We start from the raw sequence: 23057 nt of genomic DNA, 5'->3' as shown, positions 1-23057 counted from the left end.
AGCTAAAAATACTTGGAATGGTAACTTCTCCATTAAAAAAGGCTTTTGAAATTTTGAAATTCTTTGCATAAGTGATTTGAGTGAGGCTGATGACAAGCTTTCTTTTAAGTTACTTGTGATAATGAATCTATCAGTAAAGCTTAAATGGTTGAACATTCAACTCAATTTGCCCACTTTATCTTGCTTTTCTTTTTGCTTCAATTTTTTTTGTTTGTTTGTTTGTTTCAGTTCTAAGGTCTTTTTACCTAAATACTTCTATTTTACCTAACAAAAATAAGTGTTTCTATTGATAAAAAATTGTAATTTTTGGTCTAATATTGAATTTGTGTCTGAAAAAAATTCAGTATAAATTTTTCTTGGTAAAACTCTGGGGAAAAATGGCCTAATCTGAGCACAAAGGATTAAAAAGTAACAAATCATCATCAACCACAAGTTTCAATGAAGCTGGATGTTGTCTTTTAATTACTGAGCTTTTTGAAGTTGTGTGTATTATTGGTCCAAAATGCTATCAGTGATGAGCATAATTTACTTCTTAATTTTCTGGATTTATTTTAAATTCACTCAGAATGGAAATTTTACCTTCCTGTATTTTTTATAAAAATTGTCACCTTTTCAATTTTAAATAAAATAACACAATTTCAGGTTAGTAGAATGTGGAATCAAAAGTGGATAAAAACTATATGGCAAGTAATTCTACCAGTACAATCATCATCACGCTGAAAGTAAGATCTTGATTGTTTTAGTTTCTAGTAAGATTAAATTGGTGTGCAGGCAGTGCAGGAGATTCCTTGATTGTGTTTCTGACCATTTCCTGATGCTGCTAGAGGGGAGAAGCAGCATGCTTGACCTGCTGCTTACAACAAGGGAAGAACTAGTGTCAAAGGTGATGATAAATAACAGTTGGATCAGAGTGACCATGAGTTGGTTCAGTTCATGATTCAAAGGAAGTCTGGAAAGATATTCAGCAAGTTATGATTGTTAAGACTTCAGAAGAGCAGACTTCAGCCTTTTTGGAGAGTTGCTTAGCAAAATCTCTTGGGATGTTGCCACAGAAACATAGGGTCCATGAAAGATGGATGATTTCTAAATAAAACTTATTGAGAACTCAGAAAGGAACAATCCTGTTGAGCAGAAAGGAGGGGGATTCAGCAGAAGGCCTTTTTGGCTGAGCAAAGAGCTTTCTGATGACCTAAAATGAAAGATATAAGCAAGCATTACTTGACTGCTTAATGACAAAATGAGAAAGCTGATTGATGTGAGCTAAGACTTAAAAGTGTCGTAAAGGAAAACATAAAGTGATTCTGCAGGTGTGTGCTACTTTCAAAAATGAAGGTAAAATCTGAGGAAGGAAAAAGGTTTTGAATAGGGGGCAAGACAATGTACTGGCAGATAATATAGAAAAAGCTGAAGCACTCAACTTCGTCTTTGCCAGGCACTTAAGGGACCAGAAGGTAATTGGGATAGTCAGCCTAGATTTACTAAAAGCAATTTGTGTGCTTGTCTAGACTGGTTGCTTTTCCCAATAAAATGACTAGCTGCTTGGATGAGGTGAGAGGAGTGGCTGCCCTATACCAAGCAGTGCCACAGCACGGGTGCTGCCCTGAGCAGGGATGTCTCTTTGCTGAGTGAAAACACAGCTGGCTCCAAAGTCATACGTGGCCCATGTCATAACTCCCACAAATGTGCATGTGGAATCTGCTGTGGGGCACTTGATGAGTCCTCTTCTCCACTAGTTGCCACAGGGAGTGGCTGCAAAGGTATTTGTCACACTTCTTTTGTGGGCAGGAGAAGCTATAACATGGGGATCACCCTTTAAAACTCTTCTAACAGCCTCTCATCCAAACATAAGGAAGGGCTGGATGAACATGGATAACTAAGCATAGCTGGAAAGAAGATATGATTTGTAATGGTTTGGAAACCTCCTGGATAGTCTTTTGGGTGTCTCCTGGATTGTATGTTGTATTACGTTGCTCGATAGCCTTCTCCCAGCATGGCTGTGCTAATTTGCACACAACGATTTTGGTAAGGCTTTTGACACAGTCTCCCACAGCACTCTGAAAGCTGGGGAAGAGTGGACTAAAAGAAGAGAGTAGGTTGGGAACTGACTTAACCACTAGGCTCAAAGGGTAATGATCATCCCTTGACATCTGTCGCGTGGTCAGTGATGAGCAGAGTAGCTCGGGATATCTGGGGTGTCAGTGAATATCTTCATCAATGACCTAGATCATGACACACAGTGCACCCTCAGCAAATTTGCAGAGGATAGTAAATTAGGAGGGAGTGGTTAACATGACAAATGGCAGAGCTGTATTCTAGAGGGATCTTGATATACTTGGGGGCTTGGCCAGAAGAAATCTCATTAAGTTCAGTAAGAAGTCTGCATCTCAGGTGGAAGAGCTGCACATGGTTGTACAGGCCATGAAACAAACATCTGAATTACAGCTTCATTGAAAATGACCTGGAGGTTACTGCAGACACCAAGCTGAACATGGACCCTGGAGTGGACTTTCACTACAAGTCAGGTAATCAGCATACCAAGCTATCTTAGGAGAAACATGGTCAGCAGGAAAAGAGATTATTTTCTAGAAGACTGTGACCAATTCACATTCTTTGAATTTAAGAGCTGTGGAGATGGTCCAACAGATTCTCAGAGCCCTAGATCACATGGACATTACAGGGGTGTTGAGGGAGCTGGGACTTGTTTAATGTTGTGAAGACAAGATTGAGGGGCAACGTTAAGAGCACCCTATAAGCACTCAGTAGCAAAGATGATGCAACCAAACTCTTCTTAGTAGAGAAGAGAAGCACTAATGGCCACAAGCTCTAGCTTTGGAGATTCTGATTTCAATTTGAGAAGGAATTAAAACACCAGATGGGTAGAATAGTGCTGGAGCAGTGCTTGCTTAGAAGGGTTGTGAAATATCCACCCTTTGAGATTTTTAAGATTTGGCTAGGTAAAATTATGGCTGATCTAATGTTGTCAATAATCCTAATTCAAGCACAAGATTGAATCAGATGACCTACAGAGATGCTTTCCAACCAAATTTTTTATGGTAGTAGGAAGAAAAAATAAAGTTTTTTTGTTTGTTTGTTTGTTTTAGTTGTTTTGTGGAACATTTATTACTAATACAGCTGAGAGAGATGTCACAATTTTCTCTTTGGCATATTTCTGCCTTCCAATTTCTAGAAATATTGAAATTACAGCCTAAAAATCCTGCAGCTTTTAGGTGTTCTTTTCTTCTGTCTTTAGTGAACAACATCAGGAGAAAAGACCCATAAAAATAAAGAACTACCATCTTAAGGTTTTATTTCCTTTTTAGGTTCAGAAAATGGTAGCATCAAACTTCTGTGCTTCAGCTGATAAAAAATTCACTTTAACATTTAACTCTGGTTAGATATTAAAGATTCATGGATGAAAAAGCTGAGTTATATGTTTTGCTGTGGAAAGCATGTTTGATTTTTTTTTCATGCATTTTTGCAAAATAGCATTTTCTGGGTGGGGAAGAAGTGCTGGGAATTGGAAGGGAGAAAAAACAGAACCAGTAAATTGAAGTCTCAGGAGATCTCTTTCTCTATATTGAAAGTAGCGTTCCTCAATTGTTTCTTGTTTACTTGTCTAAACTTGCTAGTTGAATTGACAATATTTTATGGAAACACTTTTAAATTTCGATTCATACACAGATTTGACTTTTCAGTATTAAACCATTACAACTAATATTATGGTTTCTGTGTTATAAAACTGTCAGTAACGATGGTTTTTGGAAGCACAGCAATGGGATAAAAGAACTGCAGCTTTTAGCAATGAGTCCTGAAAACTGTTCTTTGGGATCTTTACTGAGTTGACTTAGATCATCCACTGACAAGATATTCTGCATGTTTTTAAAGTGTACATTTGCTGAAAAGGGTCAGCTGCATTTCCTTCAAGTCTTTGGGTGGGTACATAGTTTAAACTCATGTCTCTCAGTCAACAAAGGTCTTTGCTTGCTGTAGGTAGAACTTTCAAATGTTGAATTTTACACCATGTTTTTGACCTGATGTTACCACACGTGTGATGAGTAAAGATACGTAAAAGTCCACTGATAGAGTTATATGAACATGACAAGTAATTATGAGCTTTCAACAGTCATTCACCATGCCCTAAAGAGAATAAACTATATGTAGTAATATGGAAAGACCGATAATGCCTTTTGTTTATTCTTCTTATTAAATAACTTGTAAATTTGGCAGATTAAATGTTCAAGTTAATATTTTAATACTCATGTTTTGCCTGGGGCTGGATTTTTTATCTAGGAATAGCAAAGGTTTTATAACTGTTTTGCTTTAAAATTTAGTGTAAATTATATCTGTTATTTTTAAAGTAATTTTAATTAACCACTATTATTATCAAATTAAATTGCATTTTGTTTTAACCATACCAGTTTGGTCATTTAAAGGGATGGAGAGAAAATTATATACCTTAGTTCATGTTCTATTCTATTCTATGTTAAAAATTGCTGTGATATTATATTTTAAATACCATAATATTCCTTACAAACCTTCAGAGTATTAAATTATGGGAGCCGATGAAACTGAATCCATACAGTATTTCTACTCTATTTACGAAAATCAATCTAAAAGCTAACATATATGTGTCTTTAGAAAAACTGCAGTTCATTTATCCTCCAAAATGTATTTAATATGTTTTGCAGTAAAACTCTTTCAGATTCCACACTTACACTGCAGTATATCAAAGCTTCTCACAATTTTGTCATGCTGACTAGATTGTTTAAAAAATCCAGCAAAATTTAGCACAGCATTCCATGACCAAAGCTAATTTTTCTCTCTACTTATTTCTTCCATTCCTTTCTGACACAGAGACATAGTCAGGAGTCATTCTGCTCTGTGCTCTGAATGCCCTGTGCTGTTAGATTTAACAGTGAAGGGACTGGAGGAATAGAGCTAGTGTGTTTGACAAAGGATTATGGTGAGACTGGGTGTGAAAATGAGGGAGAACTTGTCACTGGTGCGTGAGAAAGGAAATCACAAGAGAAGACTGGTATTTAATCAGGGAAGAAGATTTGGATTTGGAAAGGGAATTCATAACAAAACAGAACATAATTGAAAAATAGATGAAGAGGCATGAAGAAACAATGGAGAAGGGTAGAAATGGATCTCAGGGCTACTGAGCCAGCAAATCCTTCAGTCAGTGAGACATGAGGTTTGGAATAATCAATAGTTGTGCAAGAAGACTAGGGCAAGGAACAGAGATAGAGAGCAGGTGGGAAAAGTTGCTGATAAGGTGCTGGCAGGCTCAGGCTCAGACATCTCTTTCTCCAGAAAAATGGAGAAGAACACAAGGTTTCTGGGGTTTGCATGATGCATGTTTGATCCCAGCAGGCAGTCTGTCATGATAGCTCATGTGCATTGTCTGTCTGTCTGGAGCATGCCAACCTGCTGCTGCTACTGGTTACTCACCAGTAACTCAAAAGTAGAGTTCTCATGCTCTAGGTGTTAAGTTGGTGACTCTGCTGATGATTACATGGAATTCAATATGGTGTCCGAGAATAGAATTTCTTCCTTGGTTTAGTCTTTGATCAATCTAAGAAATTATTAAAAAAAAATAAATTAAAAGAACACTATTTGAGTTATACATTAAATGTTCAGTTAAGGAAAGAAATGTTTTTTTCTGTAAATCCTTGAATTGTACCGTTGGTGAAATACATTCCTTAGGTTGAAGCATGAAATTGCTAACTTGTTATGCAGCTATTTTATATTATGTGTATTTAATACACAAATTTGATTTTAACTAATTGTTAAACTTTACAGATGCGTAATTGTCAGACTATTTTTTTTTGTTATTGAAATTTGTTTTAAGCATAATAAGTCTTGACTTGGGAGAATAATTTATATTAAAGTAAAAATTTAGCTATTGTCAAGTCACCAGATAATCTGTTATTCCTGAGTTATCCTTGCATATTTAAACAGGCCTGTCAGAGATCCCCAAGTAATAGGATTTGACTGTTTCTAATACATCTAGTGGAATCTACTTAGAACTTAACACTTACAAAAAAATTAATCAAATTTTAGAATCTGCTTTAGTGCTTGTATGGAGATTTTTGAAATGAGATAGTAATATTGGCAGTGATAATGCACACAGAAATTCTAAGTAAAATTCAACAGTGCACAAAGGAAAAAGATAACCTTAATTACATACTACATATATCATGTATCGTTTATCATGGCCATGAACTCTTACAGCAGCTCTTACTGCTTAAGAAAGACACCTTGGGGTGACTGTGATTAGTTCTGTGACATTGTCAGCTCAGTACTCAAGATCAATCAAGAAGGCAATTAGGAATGAAAACAGGATCTGATAGTAAAGGACAGGAGTGCAAAATATAATAGTTTTCTCTATGAATCTGTCGTGCATCCAAGTCTTGAACACTACATGGAGACAGCTGGAAAAACCTCCAGAAGAGGGTGACTGAGATGAGCAGGGCTATAGCATGGTTTCCAGGGGAAGGTAAATGAGAAATAATTCCAGCATAGAAAAAAGATGTCAGAAAGAGATAGAGCAGATAACTGTGAAAGCACCCATGGCAAAGAGAAGGCAACAGGCAAGTACTATTAGCATTTTCTTACAACTCAGGGATTTTACAATGCATTGCCAAATTTAAAATATAGAAAATGGAAGTTTTTAAAATGTTACCGTATGTTATCCATGTCCAACCAAGTAACAGGCTTACAGTACACAAAGGTAGAGCTTTCTGGATGTATCACGATCAGTTTGTGAGGTTCAGTGCCACAGGGTGTCATGAAGCCTGAGAATATAAAAATGTTCAAATATGTGTGAGAATAAGGCCTGATTCACGGTGGACAGGCTACTGACTACAATTTCCTTGGATTTAGTTTCTGGTCCATGTGGTCCTTGGTGATTTTCAGCAGCTGAGCAGGGAAGGGCTGTTCTGTACTGGCCTTATTTCCTAAATAGTCGCTGCAAGGGACTAGGACCTTTGGTCTGACAGTCTCACCATTCCTATGGTGAGCCTTCTTTTCCATTACTGCAATAGAAAATATTTTTTTTTCAAATTAGGCAGTCATTTCACTTTATAATTCCTAATGGCTAAAAATGAGTGTAGAATTGGATGGAGAATAATAAGTTCTAAATTATGCTTACACTTTCTTTTAGGTCGTTTCATTTGAAAACTCCATTAAAATGTTAAAGTAGTATTGTTAAGAGGAACAAGGCAATCCTTACTCTTCACTACTGTGCTAAAAAATCACTTGTTTTGCTGTTATAGAAAACTTTAGGGCATATGAAAATAAGAGTTAATAATGGAAAAGTTGAAAAATTATTAATAGTAGAATTTCCAGGTAGAACAAAGGTACTGTACTTCTATATTCTCTCCCAGCTCTTCACATTCCTTTTCTGTCTTTCATCAAGTTGAAATAAACATGTCATATCAGTCATTTGGTCTCATTTAAATTGCCAGGACACAACTTATGGAATAAAATCAACTTTCAGTTCTAATTTACCCTATTGAACAATAAGGTATATGATTCTCCTAGAGAAAAAAAAAAGTTGGAAACTTGTAGCATTGGGAGATTTTTTCTGAGACTGAATTTGATGTTTCCTGGCTATAGCCCTGCATACTTATATGCTATGAGAGTCTAGCTGGTTTCTTTCCATGTCATAAAAGGTTTTAAAATGTTTTAAAAACTGAAATCATTAACATTTAATGTGCTATGTGTTGGCAACTGAAGCCTTCCAAACAGGATTCTGCAATTAAAAAAAAAAAGTTAATTTTAAATTGAGGACGCTGAATGATGGTGAGGAGAGAATGGTTTTTAATAATTCCATTTTCTTATAACTTCTGTTGTGCAATTAAGTCAGCCTGAAACAATACCACAATGATGATCTAAACAAGGAATAATAAGGACAAGAACCAACTAGGAAGATTTGCTTTCTTTATACAATCTGTTATGAAATAAATAAATAAAACCAGTGTCAGATCAATTTTCTACCTCCCACTGTTACTGTTAGCTTTTCCACCAATTAGTTCCACCTTTCTGTGGGAATTGTGCCTTATTGCTGTTAGGTCTGTAATGAATAATTCCAGCTTCATGCTACAGTTTAAAATCTTACCTTTGGTGTTAAGTGACTCAATTCTCTGTCCTATGAATTGAACTATTTAGGGAGGCATGTTCAAGCCATGCTATGCTTGCTTTTACCGCTTGCATTTTCTGTTGCCTTTCCTTTGCTATTATATGCCTCATTCTCATGCTGACATAATTATTGCTGTACATCCAGACCTACTAGTTGCTGTTATCACTTATCACAAAACTTGGTTTTTAGCTCACTGAAGACAATGATAATATATGTTTGTCACTAAATAAACGGTTTAAAGGCAGAAAGGGAGCAGATCTGCTAAAGAAGAAGTTGCGGCAGTAGCTACTTATTTTTCAGAGTAGGCCCATGTTACAGAATTACCCTTTAAAAGAGATATTACAATTATCCAAGATGTATATCATAATATTCACTCATTTGGCATTTTAAGGGGATTTTTTGCATAAGTATTAACAAAAATTAAGGTAATGGACAAAAGAAGTTCCATAATGTAGTTCTTTGTTCTTCCTCATAATAAAAATTACAAAAACTGCTTAGTGTTTATTTTTAAATAAAACCTCTGAAGCTGTACCTGCTGTACCTGAAAGCGATGCAATTGCACATAAGTTAGAGTGAATCTGTCATTAAATTATTTATATCTAGCCTTTACACTTTTCTTAAAGCATGCTAAATGACTTGCTACATGTTTTTAAATTCATTTGAAGAATTAATGCGTTATAAAATAAGGCATCAATGTTTATGTTCAGCCTGGCTCCTTTTTGCCAGAAAAGTTGAGGTGACCTTGACTGTATTTTTTCAGAACGGCACATTAGAAACTCTTTCTAAATAACATTCTCATTATCCCATGCTTTGAGAGAAGACAATCTGTTTCTGTCATAGCACTAGAGAAGATGTGCAAGACAGGATTTACCAGCTGGGCTAATCCCTTTGGAAAAAAGTTCTTTCTTCTTTCTGTGAGGGGAAATATAAATGACAAGAGAAGATGCTGCCTTACAATTATTTAATAAAGCTGGATCTTTATAATCTTTTTTTTTTTTAATACAGGATTGATGTCTTACAAAGTAACCTACTATTGTAGGTATTATTATTATTATTATTATTATTATTATTATTATTATTATTATTATTATTATTATTATTGTACTTTGCCATAGAGAAGGGGAAGAAAATCAGGAGGATATTTGAAGACAAACTGTTGCAGCAAGTATCTCGTATTACTTAAAGTGATTAGTGGCCTACATGGAACACAGTTTGTATGACCAGGACAGTGATCTGACCCATATGTTTTATGCATTCTTCTACTTTATATTTTTTACCCCAGCTTTCAAATATTTTTGAATTACTTAATTCATATTTACTAAACCAAACTGAGAGAGAAAATAACTTTATACAGTTACTTGTATATCCAGTTATCCAGGATCTGAGCTGGACCCTGGATGTTACATATTGCTTTTTTTCTGTCAAGTTCTTGCTTTTCTGTGCCAATAAAATATGCAGTCAGAGCCCAGCTACGCAGCTGATAGTTGCTAACATATTCATCTGAATAGTGTGAAGTATTAAGTATGAAGGGATCTACTAAAGGATCAGTGCAGTATGGGATCTCAATGACCTTGAACAGGGTAGCATCTGATGGGAAATAGGTGGGTATGGTAATCTCAGACCATTTCATAGGCCTTACAGGAAATGCACTTTTAACTGGAATTAACTGATACCCTGAATCCTATTCTAACCCAAGAGTCTAACAAAGTCCAAGTTTTAAAAGGATAAGAAGTATGAATTCATTTTCTTAACCTTAAGACCTCTCTCTTCAACTCAAATATGGGTTATGCTGTTAACTAGGTCATGGTATCACTTATATAATACCAATGAGTAGAGGATTTTATAATCAGTGCTGTGACTTGTTCCAGTTCCCTGTTATCTTACCACCTGGCAAGAGGGACTTTGTGTTTTTATTTGAAGGACTAATTTGATCTCAATGTCTAGGTAGATGTTGAATGTTTAAGTTCATTTTGCTTTTGCAAGCAGCTTGTAACTGTCAATTAACAAATTCCTCATATCTCTCCATCTCTCTGGCATGATTTGTGTCTCAGCACAAGGTTGGATTGTCACTCACTGATGACAGTGTAATTTGAGCATTCACACTATATTCAAGGGGTAGCAACAGTCTCATGTCATGTACAACTCAGAGGAGACAGTTAACTTGGATATAGGAAGCTAACAAGTTGTTTGTGGACTGGTTAGTGTTTTAAGCCATGGAGAAATCTACAGTTTTTATTCATCTTCCTCCAGTGGGGCAATATTTCTCTAATTTTCTTAGTAGGTATCATTTATATTTGATATTTGTACTTGTTCTTTCTTATATTGCTTAAAAGCAAAAGTGGTTTCTGAGGGAATAAAAGACAGTATTGGACAAAAGTGAAATAGAAGTGTTTTTTGTATCTGGATTTTATTTTTTGTGGTATTTTTTTTGTTTGTTTGGGGGGGTTTGTTTTGTTTTCTTTTATATTGAAAGCAGCAATTGATTTAGTTAATAAATTATTAAATCCAACCCTCTGAAAAAAGTGCGAAATATGCTGATAAAAAATGATTGCAACTTTCAATATTTTTAAAGGGATTTTACTAAATGCTTGACAGAATGCTTTATAACCAAATGAGTGACAGCTTTGCTATTTTTCTATTTGGCAATCTTAAATTACCATTTTTTTGGCTGTAAAGTTTTCCCTGGGAAAGTCAGGCACAGAGAGTTCTCAAATCATGTGTCAGATTGCTATGAATAATGTTATTAACACTGAGTGAGACCAATTTTTGAAGTAACTACTTCTTTTCCCCCAGAGGACAAACCTAGAAGCTAAAACCAAAGGAAATTAGATTCTCTGTATCTGCCAGCAAATCCATGACTGTAATAAATTCTGGTACCTGTGAAACTCACAGCACAACCCACACCCATGTGAGGCACAGTGCAGCCAGAAGAACAAAAAAGTTTCTTAACTTCTTGGCCTTGTGTTATTTTCAGGCTTCTGAAATAAGATTTCTATCTAGCTAATACTGTGTTACAGTGATTAAAGACAGTGGCATACCCTGGATCTTCTGGCAGAAGCAAGCATATGACAGCAATTGCATCTTGGCACTCTTTAGAGCAGAAATGTCAGGAAATGATGAGTCAGGGTTCACTCTGCCAGTGGGCCCTGGTGTCTCTGCTGGGGCCAAAAAAGTAGTTGGAGAACTTACATGGTGGAAATGTACTATGTATGTGGTGTGGGTTTTTTTTGAAAACTGCTGGATGTCTCCTGTGGATCCCCGGCTGGTTGGTACTAAAGGCTGCGTTCCCTTCTCCCCTCTCCCAGGTGGCTCCTGGGAGGGCTGTGGTAAGTATTGACTCTCCCAGATGGGTGGCTGGAGAGAAATTTTGGTTTCAGGATCTTATTCGTTGTATCTAACTTCACAAGCTGCTGTCTGTAACTTGGAGCAGCATTGCAAGTGCGGTTGCAGTGACCTTGTCAACGAGGTTGACTGTTTCAGATGTGGTCTGCATAATCAGATTTTGAAGGCTGAATCTGAAAAGAGAGCAAAGAACTCTTGAAACGCAACAAATTGCCTGCCAATGAGATGAATTGCTCACACTGTTTGTTACCATCAGTGCTATTACAGAATATGGATCAATTTGACCACAACTCTACTTGCAAAGCCCCAGCTCACCGGGGCAGGAGTATGTTGTATTATAAAGTAATATGTCCTTCATCTGTATCATACATTAATGGGTAAAAAATATTTCTTTTCAGATAATAAACGTGTTTTCTTCTATGCTGTACTCAAAATTAAGATCACAGAAAGCTGTGTAAAAGTAATACTGTTTGATTTAAAAATAAAAATAAAAAAAGCAAAAAGCAGAGTATGTGGGAAAATTCTTCACTTTCTCCTCTTCAGAGATAATATATTCCCTTTCAGTGCCACACTTCCTATAGAGCAGTTTTATGGTCCACTTGTATTGTGTATATCTTTATATGCAGTTACTTGAATGCCATACTATTTTTACCAAATTCTAACGATTCCTTTAACAACACACTTTACTTGCCGGAAAATCCCTGCTGAAAAGGTCTTGACAGATTTACTATGCATGCTTTTAAAATGATTGCTGTGTTTGCTCTATGTTCTCAGCAACTAATATGCACCTGATCTTTTACTCTTGTCTCTGTATCACCAGGCCTCCTGAACCTGTTTACAGCACTGTGAACAAACTGTGTGATAAACCACCTTCTCCTAGGCACTATTCCCCTGTCGAGTGTGACAAAAGCTTCCTTCTTACAGCTCCCTATCCCCACTACCACGTAGGCCTGCTCCCTGACTCTGAGATCACCAGGTACTGCATGCGCTTCTTCCTCACCTCCTTTGTTAGAGTGCATGAACATCACTGGATTTATCTCATAGTTTGCATCTTCACCATAGATCTTTTTCTACAGCTTGTGCTTATTTTTTAACCATGCTTTCACATCTGTACCACTGGAAGATATATGCTGCCTTGGTATATAATTTTGGTCATCCAAATCCAGTGATGAACACAGGCAATGTTTTGATCCATTGGAATGGTGCTCTAAAATAGGTTACATAATATGTATCACATTTTACAACTGAATTCAGTGTTTGTTTCTCTGTGAGTATGGAAGATGACTAAGACTTCACTGAAAGCTATAGTAATTTGTTTTGATTCAGTCACTTTATTTCTGTTTCGTGCATGCTTAATTCACTGAGCATCTTTAGGTTTATAGGGCAGTTGCCTAAGCCATTTTGAAGAAATAGAGCAAAAAATAATCACCTCCCTCACCAAATCAGTTAAGAATGCATCCAAAATTTAGCATTTCCGAGGCTAGCTGTGCTCTGAGAGGACAGTTAGTAAAACCTAAAATGATGAACATTTCCATAACTGAAATAATGGAAGACCTTCCTAAAAAATATTGTCAGGGATTGCCTCCTCATAAATATTTAATGAAGAAAAGTATACTATCCAAAACTGTATGCTTGTATAATCCAGCTAATCTTCTATAACCTACAATGATTGTAATAAATATTTGTATACAATATTTGGGAGACAGAGGAATATTTAGGCACAAATTTTCAAGAGTATTTCATTTGTTAGGAAAAATTTATTATCTTTTATATTCTAGAGGAGAAGAAAAATAATTGTGTTTGGAGGTTTGATCACAGACATTTTCTACAGAAAATGTTTTTCAAAGCAAAGAGTAATGTGGGAAGAGAAGAGCAGAAGTGTGTAAATGGAAAGTAAAACGGTAAACTGATGTAAGATACACTAACAGGAAAGAAACCCCAGGGATTAGGAAAGCAGCTGTGAAAGACATTTCAATGCTATAAAATAGAAAGCTCCATTAAAAAAACAATAGGACAAATGCTAATGAATAATGTGACAGATGTGGCAAGACCACGCAGAAGATGTCAGTTTATTAGAATGAAAACACTGTAGCTTCTAGAATTTATAAAAGATGCTTCGTCACTGGTCAAAGTGATTGGTCAAGCTGTTCAGGCCAGTGCAAGTTTGAGCGAAATACATTGATTAGTACAATGTTATAAAAAGGTATAAATATTTGCACAAGGGTGCCAGGAACTAACAGATCTAATCACAATATTATAATTTCTCTGCAAATATTACCTTAAATGGAATAACTGGGCAAAAATTGTAAAATTACTTCAGGTCTTTAGGTATAGTGTACAGTGACATATGAGTAATTTATCTGTGCATCACAGTGCTTTTGTGTGTTTAGAATGAAACAATGGAAGAGTTCATCACAGAAAGACTCTTAAAATGGTCCCTTTAGAAGGGAATGGTCCAGCTTGAACTAGAAAGTTGAATGAACAGGTTCTAGGGGATTTTGGGGCCATAGAATTTCATGGCCTGCTAACCACGGAGAGAGCCAATTCATTGCCAAATGGTTGGTCTGTATAGACATAACTATCACGACTATGGAGATAGGTTGGGGGAAAAGGATGAGTATGTTAGGGCTAATTCCTGCAACCACATACTTAGATGTCAGTAATCAGTGGAGCCCTGCAGAGCTCATAGAGCTAGGCTGTTTTGCCACCTGAAGGTATAATTCTGTATATCCTTTTGCTTTATTGTTGATTGAATTGAATACTTGGTCATCAGATATTTGATGACCTAACATCAGGATTTAGAAAGCTGGGTATTGTTCTACTGAGTGTCAGTTAACAATTCTCTTAAAGAACAAGGTTTCATTTAACTTCATTCTACTTTGATGTAATATTAAGCTCTAGTCCCTGTATATTTAATCAGTTTGTCTAAATCAACAGTCAAAAAAACCTGCAAGAAGAGCACAAAATACGGGAAAGGACACAACTCATGGTTAAATGCTCTGCACTATGCTTTGCTACATGCTGTGGTAGAGGCAACTGATTACTATAATTTGTACTTCCTTCCCACTGTGAAATAACATTCAGATGGAAAATATGACAGTTTTCCATGTTCTCAATACCATCATCTTTTCCACAGGACTCTGAATAATTGAGCATGGAGGAAGACATTTGAAATATTATTTCACCAAATGCCTTTGTTGAGGAAAGTGACAGCTTTACAATGTATCATGATTCAATTTCAAAATGGATTCAGTATTCACAGTTGGAGAACAGATTTTAGAAAAGTATTGATCTCATTTTAACTGTAATCCAAGTGGCTGTTTTTGCAAAAGTGTGTAGTGTACACAGCCCTAAATTTCACAAAGGCATTGTGTCTCAGGGCTGTATTATGTTGAGTATTTTGAAGAATTAATCCGATAAAAGACTTCATTTTAAATTGACAGCTGTGATACCACCGTCCCTATTGGAAACTGTACTAAAAAAATCTTCCAAATATTGACCAGGTATTTTGAAAGGTCTCCCTTTCCTCACCTGAATTCCTCGATATTAAACACTTAAAAGATCTCCAGTCAGAAATAAAAAAGTTATCTCTCTGTCTTCCTCCAGACTTTCTAGAAAGAGTTTCATCACCATTTGTCAACCTCAGGTTTTGGTAGCTGCAGTTATTGTTGTATCTCAGTGCTCCAATATTTAGAATCTACTGTTGATCTGCAAGAAATTTAGTTTGACAAATGACTCTTCCGAAGGAAGAGGAACATGATGCTGTGTTCTCCCAACTGAAATGCTTGTAAGCCAGCCAGCACCTTTCAAATTGCTACTCCAGATAATTTGTCAGCTACTCCTCAGATTATTGTTTTTTCAAGGCTCATTAACTTAATAGGCTGAGAATTCATAGGCCAAAGTTTTATTTGCCTATTATAAAATCAATTTTATAACCCTTGCTTTTATGGTGGCCTGTCAGCTCCTGGGAGATTTGGAGGTCTAGAACAATATACTTGCATTTTAGGATAAGTGTAATTAGTTTTTTGATGGAATTATCAGTTCGTATGAATTGACATTAACAGGGCTATGTCAGTGTGCAACATCTGAAAATCTGTACCATCGAAGGCACAAGTAGAGAGACAATTTTTGAGTAGCAAGTTTTCCTTTGTGGGAATGGATGCAGAGTATTCATTTATGTCATTATTGAAAGTTATGCCTATGATCAGAAGAGCATGGGCAGTGAAAGGATATCATAGTTCATGGATGTAACACTTTCTACAAACATGAGCCTTTGTTTCAGCACTAGGTAACACAATATATTGTGTTGCAAGTCTTTTTATTCTTTATATTCACATCTACAAAGACACATTTTAAAAATGCTTCAGTTTTGCCCAGAACTAACTTCGCTGTCTTCACTGAAATCTTTCTGGCACTCTAGTTGCCAGGACAATTTTTGTTAAAGGGCTGTCCTGCTATTGTTGGCTTTTTTGATTTTTTTTTATTCTATAGATATTTGCTTTTTTTATAAGTCTTTGATCATGTGATTGAATCATTTTTATTTTTTTTTTAGTAGATGTAGGGTAAGGAACTAACAGTTGGATTTCAGACTTTGTAGTCATGAGAGGAAAGCTTGGGAACATGACTCCTCCCAAGAAAATAAACATTTTGTACATGTTTAGTCTAGCTTTTATAAACTTGCTGATCCTCCTCGTGGTGCTTGGGTAGCTGGATTGAAAGTATCTGGCTTACTTTTCAAATCACTATTAGTTTTTTGAAGCCAACTCCAGTTCTGGCTGACACTGTGATCTGCAGTATTAGCAAGGTAGTTAATGATTTTGTGCTTTGTTTCCCAGTCTCTAAAAGAGGTTTAACAATGATCTCATAGAGCTTTTTGAAAAGTAATCCTGTCAAAGACAATAACATTGTATTACTAATGGCAGTTTGTGTTATTATTTAATTACATAAATTATTTTAAGGTATTTGATGAATCAGATTAATGACAGCACATTTTGGAACCACCACTACTTTCTTATCAGTGGGAATTAGAGAGAGAAGATAACACTGGCACAAGGCTCTAGAGCAAAGGTTTTTGCAGAAAACAACATTCCATTAGCATAGGCATTCAAGGGTAACTGAGCATTGTGTAGGTCTTAGGAGCTACACGAACAAAAGTGTGTTGAAATGGATACAGAACATATGGCTAAGGAGACTATAATGTCCAAAATCTTAATGACGTGTGGTGCTTCTTCGATCGTGCTACTTCCTCCAACTGGGCACACAGGGGTCACTACACTCCAGTAGTCTCTGCAACCAGAGTAATGTATCTCTGCAACCCTAAGTACTGTTGCTTGTGGTTCCCTCACTTAATTTTAGAGATTGCTGGAATCCCTCCACAGGCTATGCAGGGACCACTCAGGTGGTACTGATTGCTTTTCACTGACCCTGAAAGGAAGTTAAGGTAGCTGCACTTTAAGGTGTGAATAGTGAGTCTCTCTGGTGCTCATTGCTACAGTGCCCTTTCTCATTATTAATATCTGAGCAGCCTTTTTCGTCACGATAACCTGCTGGGAACAAGCTTATTGTCAAAATGATGCATATAACTGTACTTGCATGTGGCTGCCTTCCAGGGAGGCTCTTGTCATCTTTATTGAAATTCACATTGTACAGGAGTACTCATCATCCCCTTTTCAATCCCATGTGTTTAATATGGGAATTATATCTCCCAAAACACATCTAACCATATTTTGTCTTTTTTGAAATACCTGGCTCCTGAAAATGGGATCTATCAAAAAAGCAGTAAAAAGCAATGATATTATGAAATTGAGTCTTCAATTTGCCTTACATAAATACAACTACCTTTCTTGAATTTAAAATTAAATTCTACTGTTTAGTGGTATTCATTTACTTTTTTTTTTCCCTGTAGAAATTTCAAATACTGATTACAAAATGGGATATTAGTCTGTTTGAGGCAAATGGATTTAAATACTTGAATATTTAAAATCAGAGGACTGATCCGTGTTTAATATACAATCCAACTGCAGACAGGAAGCTTATATATAATAAAGAACCGCTACTAAATAGCATTGCTTAAAGACAGTGAAGGGGAATAAGTACACAATTCTTTTTGTGCATTTTTGAACATAAAAATAGGCAATACTGAGGCTCAGCTTATTCAGCGTCAATGGAAACAAATAAATCTTACAGTCACAAAGGAAAAACATCTTTTGAAAATGTAACATACCTGGTTGAAATAATTCTTGGTGAAGTAGCCCTCTAAAACCATAGGGTGGCATTTTAAAAAGTGAACATTGTGGCTTTGCCAAATCACTTTGGCAAAGTGATTTTTAAGGCAAACCTATACACAAATTTGGGCATTCAGAGGCAAAGAGCACATAGGAACCCCCAAACAATTTAAGACATTAAACTGGCCATCACAAAGGCTGGCTTAGGTGCTAATGTTCATACTAATGGGAATTGAAATATATTGTTATTGTTGATTTCAGTGAGAATATGTAAGTGCTTCACTCCCTAAACAACATCTTTAGCAATTCAAGCACCTCTTTAACTCCTAGACCTTTCTAAAAATAAGCTTGGAGACCTTGACTCACACACAGGAACACACATCACAGAAAGTGACAAGATGCAGCCCAGATGCATACAATCACGTGCACATTGTGCTTGACAGGATTGTGCTGCTTCTGAAAACAGCTACAGATCTCCAATGTTTTATAGATGTAAGGTAAAACAAAATCAGCATAAACTGTGTTGATTAACTGTCTAAAACTTAAATGCAGCATCTCAATGTAGATTTTCTCTGCTTGTAAATCAGCCTCCTGAGGCCTTTAAATTATTTAGGATCTTTTAGAAAAGATAGAAGTTAATTGTGGCTTTTCCTTATCACTTTCAATTAGCAAATTAAAAAATTTTAACTGGAACAGTTTCCTATAATTTCTATTTAATCCTGACTCAAGTGTTCTCTTCAAGTAAATGATCCAGTCGTATAACTGTGAGAGTTAATGAAAGAAAGATGATGCTGTCTTTCAGCCTCAGCTCTCATGTTATTTTGCATGGATGAATCTCTGACCCTAATAACCACAAACATTCCTACATTCGCTTATGTATTTTCCTTCGCTTATGTTTTTTCCTTTTTTTAATGAGGAGTTTCTATTTTGGATGCTATTAATGTAGTTGTTAGGAAGATGCAGCTTTTAAAAACTCAGAGAGATGCTTGCAGGAGAATCTTAACCTGCAAAGGTATAACATCTCTACAGTTCAAGTGTTTAATTACGTAAAGTTATAGAAGCCTTTCAGGTTAAGATGGGGTGCTTCAGGTTAGAGTGCTGGACTTTATTTGCTGTTGTGCTGTTGACTAATTCTCTTTAGTTGAGCAAGTCACTTAATTCTATTTACTTTTCTATCTATCAGTAAAATAATCTTAGTTATATTGAGAAGGATAACTAGTCTCATTAAACAGAATAGAATAAAATTTTAAAACAAGAAAAATTTAGGTGTTTGTTCCATTCCATCATTTGGGAAACGTTTTATAATTTTTTAATATGGTTTGACATTTAGAGACACTGTGTTTTCGTGTGCTACAGATCTTTTATTCAATTCTGCACCCATGGAAATTAAACTGTATATTCTTAGGTCATAAAAAGGACAGAAATATTAACTCGGTTCAGTTTAAGTAGCAGTATTATGTTTACTATGTCTTTAGAGAAGAAAAAATATCAATTCTCAGTAGGAAAACATCTTTAAATCACTAGTATTAATTTTTTTCTACTGTTATGATTACAAACAGAACCACAGGGGAACAAAGGAAAGATGTCTCCTTTCTTTCCATGTGTATCAGCAAGCTCTGAAACTCAGTATCCAAGTCACAGAAAAAGCTCCCAAAGTATAAAAAGACAATCCCTATGTATGTTTTTTTTAATTAGTGGTGAAGACTGGAACCAGGAGACTAGAAAGGTATCTGACTATTTTTAATAGGTTTGTGTCTGAGGAACTTGGCCAGGGCATTCTGTCATCTGGTATGGGGAGGTTGAGGTGGACCGTGACCCTCAAAATTGAAGTTTTACCTAATGTCTGCCTCCGAGATTGCCATTCACCACTAACACTGGCTACAGCACTTTCTGGCTAGATACAAGGTGGGAGTGATGCTTCAGTTCCTAACCAAGTCTACACAATAACTTTCTTGTTTGAAATGGTCCTTTCTGTGAGACACGTTACTGTTTTCAGTATATGTAAGCATACTCTCAAACATCTTGTTCTGGTCTCTCAAAATCCCCTTGAAACAGTTCTTCCAAAATGATAGAGCACTAAAACTCCAGATACAATGTTCAAATTCTTCTGAGTGTTGGGAGAAATTTAAATCCACATTTTTATTATTGGTTCAGTATCTGGTTCAAGTATATTCAGAATAAATGACAAAAATTTGTCAGAAAGTGTCACTCTGCATAGGGGTGCTACAGTAACAAGCTAATGGACCCATTAATTAATTCAAATCTTGTCCAAAGTGATGAAAGTGGTATTATTACCTGACAACTGTCTAAAGCCCACTATGAGAAATGGGCTTGGAGATTTCACTTTCATTCCAGTGGACAAGTTTCCACATCATAAAAATCATCACTTCATCTGTCACAGCAATTGCTAGACTCTTGGTTCATCAGAAAAACCAAGAATAAATTTAACCTGGAGAACAAATTACTCTTTTTACCCCAAGAGAGGGTTCTTTGAGCTAAGAAATTAAATATTACTGTGGAGGCGGGGTAAATAAAGACATCCTATGACTCCCCATATGCCTTCTCCCCAACGCCTGTTGGGAGAAGAATCGTTTCCATGGGTTGTAACTACAGAGAAAAGAGCAAGAAAACTTCCTGGCTAGAGCAAAGAGCTAGGAACTGAGAAATTTGCCTGTGTCACTGACAAGTTGTATGGCCTTGGAAAATCAAGAATTTCCTTCAATTTTGTCTGGTTATGAAATAGGTGATGTGCCCACAGACACCACCAGCAGCCCCTGGAGTTAAAAATATTTCTAACAGTTGGAGATGTGCAAGATTTTCTGCACTGTAGAAAAAAAGAGTGATCATTAGTACTAAGTGGAATAAAAGGAAGCATCATGGAAAGAAGGTAGGATCTCATTAGAGCAGTGCAGTTTATCAGGGAAATGTGAGACAATTATAACAGTAATAATGAATCTTCCCTCAGCCCAGCACTAGTGTTGTTTTGCACTACAGTTATCCCAGTGGAATAATGTAGTGCTGACTCAAGCCCCCAGATTATTTTGTATTTAATTATCACCATTTATTTTTCTGGATATAAGCTCTCTATGTAGATGCTTGCCAATATGTCCATTGCTGTTCATTTTGTCAAGTAAGGTCTGACTTTGAACAGGATATATCTAAAAATGTGTTTGTGATATGGAAATCAGAAGGTAGCAGTCTCTGAGTCTGTGCTAGGCCAATGACACTGCAAGACTATTTGAGGACACTGTTGTGGAAAGCATTGCAAAACTGAATGAGTTGTTTAAACTTGTAGCTTAAACTTGTAGTTGCTGATTTCACAGCACTTTACTTCTTCTGTCCAAAAAGTATAAAATACTAATTAATGGAATAGTCAGAAGCACAAAAATACTTAATTTAAAAAAAAAACTTTCTGATATTTACTTAAAAATTATTTAGCTTTTTGCTTTTTTTCCTTGTAATCTAAACCCCTAAATATGTAGCCTGCAGTGAGATCTAAATATGACTTCAAAACTTAAAAATTTCTGTTGTTGATCCCACTTCGGTTCAGAATCACAGAATCATAGAATCAGCCGAGTTGGAAAGGATCTCTGAAATCATCAAGTCCAACCCTTGATCCAACACCACCGTGGTTACTAGACCATGGCGCTACATGCCACATGCAGTCTCATCTTAAAAACCTCCAGGGATGGAGGATCCACCACTTCCCTAGGCAGCCCATTCCAATGCCTGATTACCCTCTCTGTAAAGAATTTCTTCCTAATATCCAACCTAAACCTCCCCTGGCAGAGCTTAGGACCATGCCCTCTTGTCTTACTGATAGCTGCCTGGGAGAAGGAACCAACTCCCACCTGGCTACAACCTCCTTTCAGGTAGTTGTAGAGAGTGATGAAGTCTCCCTTGAGCCTCCTCTTCTCCAGGCTAAACAACCCCAGCTCCCTCAGCCTCTCCTCATAGGACTTGTACTCGAGTCTGGACCTGCTCCAGCATCTCAGTATCCTTCCTGAACTGAGGGTCCCAGCACTGTACACAGTACTCCAGGTGAGGCCTCACAAATGCTGAGTCCAGGGGAAGAATCATTTCCCTGGACCTGTTGACCACATGTTCCTGATCCAGACCAGGATGCCATTGGCCTTCTTGGCCACCTGGGCACACTGCTGGCTCATGTTCACTCAGAGTTGGAAGGATAATTTATATTATCCCAGTGGACTAGGGTTGTGTCTGTTTGGAGTCAGTTTCTCCCAACTCCAAAGCTCCTTTAAAATTGTATTTTTTTCATATGTTAGTTCAATGTTTTAAAAGTGTGTGTCTGCAGGAAATAACAAAGTTTTACTGTGGAGAAAAACAGAAATGTTTAAGAACATTGGTTCATTACTGGAGGCATTTCAGACACCTACTGTGCAGCTCTAAGTTTGTAGAGCTCACCTACCACTATATTACTTCAATACTTGCATCTAAAATTTCCCCCAAATGTAATTTAAAAAAAAAAAACACACGAAAAATGAAAGCTATTCTGAATTATTATCATTATGATTATTATCAATGTCCCCACACAAGAGGGTGTCTTTCCTACTACTATTTGTGAAGGACGTTGGGACCTGAACCAAAATCCTTGGAAGTTTGAAAATACTGAAACCTTATTTCCAAACTGAAAAAGTGAAGGGGGGAGATTTAGAGTTAAAATTTTGGCAGTGTAAGTTATACTGTTATTGTACCTCAACATAGCTTCTTAAATGTCAGAGCATTTATACTGTATTGATTTAAGAAATAGTACAGGTTGGTCAGGGGACAGGTAATGCAGGAAAGGGAGGGCAGAAAGAGGGATGCTTATTTATTACACGCAAATAGGGGGGAAATGCAAAATCCTGAGCTTGAGTTTTTGGGATGAAACACTGAAAAGGCAAAGAAGAAAACTGCCCTTGATAAAACATATGTGTGTATGCAGAGGCATTCAGTGACAATTTGCAGTAGTAGGACAAAGGGACGTAGGAATTCATCAAAAGCCATAGTCATTATAAGCTGCTGTATCAATATAAAGTCCCTGGAAAAAGGTTTTCTTTTTGTTTTGCTAAGAAAGAAATGAAAAAAAAACACACACATTGCAGTTACAAGCTCTAAACATCCCTAAATTTTGTGAAAGTCTAGTTATGCAACTGACCTTTTTGTGTTGAACTCAAATTTGCTTTGGGATTTAAAAGAATTAATTCTTTAAAAGGTTTTTATTTCATTTTTAAAGAACAGCACTAGAAGCAGCTAGCTTATCTGATTTTTTTTTAAATAATGCTTATAGTGCATAAGACTACTGAAAAAGCAAAGTCAGTGAAAGATGTTAAAATACATTTTTT

General features: G+C 36.3%; 1 protein-coding gene across 24 annotated transcripts in view; it reads left to right on the top strand.

Annotated features, from left to right (window-relative positions):
* Positions 1-23057, top strand: part of DLG2 (discs large MAGUK scaffold protein 2) — a 1004454-nt gene that overhangs the window by 729702 nt on the left and 251695 nt on the right. For 18 of the 24 annotated variants that reach the window (XM_051779204.1, XM_051779229.1, XM_051779207.1 and 15 more), the window contains one exon: positions 12309-12464. The exons of the other annotated variants lie outside the window; for them this stretch is intronic. In XM_051779204.1, coding sequence (XP_051635164.1) covers positions 12309-12464 — 156 coding nt within the window. The remainder of the gene's footprint in view (positions 1-12308; positions 12465-23057) is intronic. 24 annotated transcript variants of the gene reach the window in all.

The sequence above is a fragment of the Manacus candei genome, unplaced genomic scaffold (genome assembly GCF_025592945.1).
Source record: "Manacus candei isolate 608988 ecotype Guabito, Panama unplaced genomic scaffold, ASM2559294v1 h1tg000014l, whole genome shotgun sequence".
NCBI lineage: Eukaryota > Metazoa > Chordata > Aves > Passeriformes > Pipridae > Manacus > Manacus candei.
The sequence above is the reverse complement of the archived record's forward strand: the minus strand, read 5'-3'. Positions and strand labels throughout refer to the sequence as shown.